The following is a 6196-nucleotide window of genomic DNA, read 5'->3' on the forward strand; positions in this document are numbered from 1 at the left end:
TATCAATTCTGATCCTCTACTAGTTATTGTATAAAATGATGACCTAAGAGAGTAATTATTTTATAACTATGATAGTAACCTTGGTCGATAGAAGCACCTCCACTGGTGATAGAGCAGATGATAATAGTTTCCCTTTTCTCAAAATTGTATAATAATCATCTAACCATATTCCTTCACATTATAGATACTATTTTTGCCGTCGAATTTTAAAAATACGTAATTATTTATATTTCTACACTATATATAGGCCTATATATAGACATAGGCCTATGTTATTTTATTTATTAGACAATTAGGCCTATAATATAATTGTAAACGATGAGGAAATAAACTATATATTTATAATAAACCTGCAGTAAACATTACTTTATTGACATTGTTTATATTCACATAATTTTAAAGTTAAGAATATTATTGTTTTTATTGCATACATGAAGAAAATTAGGCCTACATATCAGAATATGGAGTTACTAATATTTTTTAAGTCTGTTCTTACCGCCTAACTTGTCAACTTCACTGAACCTTGATATATGATTTAGTACAGTAAGTCAAAACACATAATTTAAGACAAATTAAGAGTACAATGCTTTTACAATCCGTTTATGGCACAACATTTTTAGAAAAAAATATAGCTTGGAATCAACAGTCTAAATTTATAGGCCTATATTTTTTACTTTCGGGTTCATCAAGTTTTAGGAGGCTATGTAACTCTAAATGATTATGAAATGCTAAATATTTCAATATCTTTGCATTCTACCTACCTGAGTCGTCCACATCAATGTTTGTAAGTTGTTCAGTCATTTTAAGTTCGTTTAAATCGTTGAGTTCGGATCAAACGCTTTCTTACTCTTGAGTGCAGAATCTAGACTGACTGTTTCGCGTGATCTGCGAAGCACGTCTAAAAATCAACGGACGCACTGCTCACTGATTACATCGGAATCAAAAATTCATAACACGATGATCATGACGTCATAACAATGTACATCTGCCATTCTTAAAACCAAGATACTGATTGGCTAAGAGGAATTGATTAGTGGACTCACACTAAATGTTTATTGGTCCACTTCGCGATAAATGGCTTTCTGGCTGTGCTCTCCAATTGAAGTAATCTAATTGTTGGCCACAAGTCTTTGAAAACATTTGTTTTATTGGAATTCTCACCTCGTTGTTGGGAAAGCATACAAAGGACTTCATAAATATAAGTTCGATTTACATATTTTCAAGTGTTGTAGTAATGATTTGATGGACTCGGCGTGTAATATTCATAAGATTTAATTCGCTACTGTAACAACTTTGTATCGAAGAGCACTCGAAACATTAATTGTTTTAATAGGGTTAATATTGTAAATCGAAAAGTGCTAACTTCTATGTAGATGCTGTTTTATCATAATGTACTGTTCAACCACTGGCCATGATCATTTATACTTTTTTTTTTATTAAATGTGTTTTAGGCCTATGGGGTTTCAAGCATGTTTGAAAACAAATTAAATAGGCCTCATAAATGTTTTGATAAATATAAAGGAAACGAATTACCGGTATCTTAAACAAAACATACCAAAATTTAATACTACATTAAAAGCACATTTTATTGCATCCAACTAATACAAATATGACATTATTTAGGCCTATATCCACAATATATATAGGTTAATAACACATGATAATCAAATATAATTCTATCACATAGTAGTAACTTTTGTATGGAGAAATACCTGAGGAATGGCTAGTATTGCCAATAGCGAAAGACAAGTGTTTTTCGAAAGCCCTGGTTCTACCTACGGTTGTTAACTTACGTTCTAATTTTAGCATTTGCGTATCAATTTTGTATCTCAACCGGCTACCGTTTCCCGCAGCATTGCTGTTTTCGATAATTTTAGCTTTGAGCAGAGTGCTCAATGGTAATGAAACCAGAGCGAATTAAGGACAAAAAATGAGAGGTTCAACAGTAGCTTTGATTAGACATATTTATTACTAGGCCTATTTAGTTTCGTGCTACACATACATGGTGCAGCACTCTTCAGATAAAATTGTCTAATTCCAATCCAATCCAATCAGAACATTTGTAAAGCGCCTTTCTTTGCAGATACGAAGCGCTGCACCCCACATATTTAGGCACCTCACAAACCACAAGCAGCCGTGATCATTGCCTAACCCAAGCACAGAACAAGTAAACAAATCAAAAGAAGCAGTGGCAAAGCCTGTAAACATGAGTAAATAATGCAACAATAAAAATAAAAAAATTAGACAATTTTATCTGAAGAGTGCTGCACCATGTATGTGTAGCACGAAACTAAATAGTAATAAATATGTCTAATTAAAGCTACTGTTGAACCTCTCATTTTTTGTCTTTCGAGCTGTTTACTTACATTTATTGTTTAGCTGTTGCTTATCATATTTTATCTCTACCGAGATGCAGTCATGTTTCCCACAGCATTGTTGTTTTTCAATATTTTACCTTTTAATTTATATATAATTATATATTATATATTATATTATATAATGTAATTATCATGCAAGTGACTCACCATTTACAAGGTAGGGATTTATGCAGTGTAGACACATACTAAGCCTCTTGATGGGGCTTAGAGTGTGCAGTTGTTTCAGTCGTGTTTTCAAACAGGGGTAATTATTACTTTATTTGAAACGACACTTTTGAAACAATGGCACACGTAGGCCTACTTGCGATGCGTTCGTAAAAGTAACATAAACGTAATAAAAAAAAAGTTACAACATTTTACAAAAGTTGAGTATTTACACACTTCTTCATCTAAAATGCCCGTTAAAAATTGTATTGAGGACCTGTTGTAAAATTTTTTAAAAACAATAGATTTAAAGATAAAATAGAATGAAATAACGAGATTTTTATAAACCATATATATAGAACTGAATATAAAATATTGATATTCATATATCGCAGGATTTGAACCCAGTTCCCTGAGTTTTGTAGAAAAGCATCGTATCCACCAACCTACAGCAGCTCCATTTGATATTGTTATTTAAGAATAGGCCTACATGCGTTCAAGCAATAAATTCACAGTCGTGGCGGGAAAACTTGTCATATTCGTCATATATAAGTGTTAAGCAGTGTCACTAATCCAAGACCTAAGCTAACCTTGAGGCTAGACACCTCGCGCTGGTAGTAATGCGGTTAATGGGTGCGAAGAGATCAATACGCCAACGGAAAGAGCAGAAAATCGGTCCCGGCGTTGCTTGTTCTAGAGTTACGAAAATACGGATTGGATGTGAGATTCAATTAATCAGGCTTTTCATCCAAGCAAATTTACCTTCTTAGACAAAATCTAATTGAGAGCGAAATGGAAATATGTCGATGGCAAGTCGGTTAGTTCATTGATCGTTAGTATTGTTATTGTTGCACAAATTACTCGAATTGCATATAACATTATCGGGCGAGGGAAAGGTAGCAGCCGCAATGAAACATGTCACACACTGGGTCCTTGTGTATGTGTATACGGTGCGTGCTGCAAGTACGCCTTTTAATGCACATCACATTTAGTGCACACGCACGCAATATGAACCACGTTTCCGCCCTAGATATACTGTACTACTACTAGGCCTACTACAACGAATACGAGCCTACTTCCTTTTTTATTCATCAAAACATTTTTTATCTTAACATACGATAAGTAGCCTACTACTACTACCACTACTACTACTACTACTACTACTACTACTACTACTACTACTACTACTACTACTACTACTACTACTACTACTACTACTACTACTAGGACTACTACTAGGACTACTACTAGGACTACTACTATTATTAGTTCGATTTACAAATGTGTTATAAGCGTAAAATAGGATACAATATATTATGTATTATTACTATCATTATCATTATTATTATCATTATTGTTATTATTATTATTATTATTATTATTATTATTATTTATATAACAGTGTTAATTCTTTTCAAACACTTTTTAACAACAATGATTGTTATGTATATACAGTGGATGCTTAGTTTATTTTGTCATTCTGATCGAATTTTCTCTACTGTTCCGTTTTAATTTTAATTTTAAATTGTTTTGCATTATATGGCCGTTTGCTGTTTTATGGGTTTTTCCCATTTGCCTTTCAAACTATAGGCCTATAATTATTATAGGCCTATGTTTAAAATCAATAAAACATCCATCAGATCTGCTAGGCAGGCAATTATACTGAGAAAATACAACATTTTGTAAGCAAATTAAATGATCTGCCAACGAATTAGACAGATTCGAAGATGGTGACAAGCAATCTGATTCATTATTTGAGATCATAAAAAGGGCACTAAATACATACATCGCATGTCATGGGTTAATTGGCCAATCAGTTATCAGGATATTCAAGATTTGGGATTGATGCGTACGCGCTCACCAATTTTTGAGAAAGGTAACATTAGTATATATGCACGAAAATAAATATATAAATAAATGAAATAAGTAACGTAATGATACTAATATATGGCTAAATGATGCTCATACTTCAATATCGTGCATATTGCTAGCCATGCGCAAATAATAATGCGCAAATAACCACCCGCAATCATGCGCCGCTAATACGTTTCCGGCAATTGATAAATCAAATTACTGATTGTTAATGAACTGGCCACAAAAATACTCACTGTCGCTTTAAACTAAAATTTAGAAAAAATTTTACCCGTGAACGGAAATGCGTTTATTGAAGAACAAGTAGGCCTACCTACTACATAGAACGTAAGGAACAAAGTATTAACAGAATTTGAAATGGATTACTCCCTAGCAACAAATACATCAGCACGACTTCAAATTGAATCAATGATTTTATTATAACCTTCACTTATGAATACCTTGTGATTGTACACAGACTCATCCGCACATGATTTATGGTCAACTTTTTGATCTGGATAAAAAAGTAATTACGCTTGAGTTTATTAATTCTGTCAAAAACCCACGAATGACCATTCAGAATAAATAGGTTTTAATCGAGAGCCGTGCAGATGCTATTACATTAACACAAAGGCATCTTGTCGAGTACATTTGTATTTTTTGTGCTTTTAATGATCTGTTTGTAGTTTCTCCTCGGGTGATTATTTATCAGTTGCAGCATTATCATCCATATTTAACTATCTTGTCATCGCTTACCCCATTTGTAATCGTACCTGTCAGCGGATCATCTGGTATTTTAGCGACATTAGAAGCATAGTTCATCAAGTACACCGGTCATTAAAACTGCACACATTTCTTCACTTCAACGCAATTCCAGTTGAACAAAAGACCTGTCAATGACTTCAATACAACGTAATTTATCGCTCTTTGCCTAAAAGTTCTCAACAAGAATTATCGTGCGCGCATGCGCAGTGGTCCACCATCCCACTACAATCAATTTAAACATTTGTGTTAAGTGAAAGGAGGGTATACTGTCAGGACTATATTAATCCAGATGTTCATCAGTCCTACAGGACAAAATAGGTATGACAAGAAAGAAATAATATTTTTCTGTTATAACAACCTCCGTGGAAAATCAAAATTACACCTTTTTTCACATTCCAAAATATTAACAAATTGAACAGTTTTAGTATATAAAATGGAAAGGCAAAACATGGCCGGCGGAACCGGGGGGGCCGGGGGGCCCGGGCCCCCCCCCCCCACTTTTTGGCAAAAAATATATAATGTCTGGAGATTTTTGTATGATCGGAAATGCAAGAAAAGAAGGAGGGAAGAAGGAGGAGAAGGATGGGAAAGAGAATGTTTATCTAGTACCCGACCGAGTTACATTTTCTTGCAATTCACATTGGCGGATATGGGGGAAGGGGTCATGGGTCCTGACCCCTCCCTTGGGCAACAAAAAAAAAGGGGAAAAGAAAAAGAATTCTAGACCTACCTTTTCAGGACCCGTGAGCTGATTTTTTTTTTTTTTTTTTTTTTTTGTTATTAGAATTTTGAACAACATAAAAGTCATTAAAACACACTTCAAATGTCGGGAAAGCCCATTTCCCGCCATCTAGGAATCAAAATTTTCAAGGAGGAGAACCCCTGGACCACCCTTTCTTTTTGGGATTTATCGATTCATGACAAAAAATTTTGAAGAACCTAAAATACATTAAAATACATTTCAAAAGTCAGGAAAGCTCATTTCCCGCCATCTAGAAATCGAAATTTTCCCGGGGAACACGGACCTTTTCTTTGGAGTTCATTGATTAATTGAATCA

General features: G+C 34.0%; 1 protein-coding gene across 2 annotated transcripts in view; it reads right to left on the minus strand.

The window, feature by feature from the left end:
• Nucleotides 1–901, minus strand: part of LOC117119881 (photoreceptor-specific nuclear receptor-like) — a 19135-nt gene extending 18234 nt beyond the window's left edge. For both annotated transcript variants that reach the window (XR_004447248.1, XM_033264867.1), the window contains exon 1: nucleotides 762–901. Coding sequence is in view for 1 of the 2 variants with exons in the window: in XM_033264867.1 (XP_033120758.1) it covers nucleotides 762–801 (40 nt within the window). In the remaining variant the exon portion in view is untranslated. The remainder of the gene's footprint in view (nucleotides 1–761) is intronic.
• Between the last annotated feature and the right edge of the window lie 5295 nt (nucleotides 902–6196).

Source organism: Anneissia japonica, unplaced genomic scaffold (genome assembly GCF_011630105.1).
Source record: "Anneissia japonica isolate Jap-2015-1 unplaced genomic scaffold, ASM1163010v1 scaffold724_len3256291_cov202, whole genome shotgun sequence".
In the NCBI taxonomy this organism is placed as follows: domain Eukaryota; kingdom Metazoa; phylum Echinodermata; class Crinoidea; order Comatulida; family Comatulidae; genus Anneissia; species Anneissia japonica.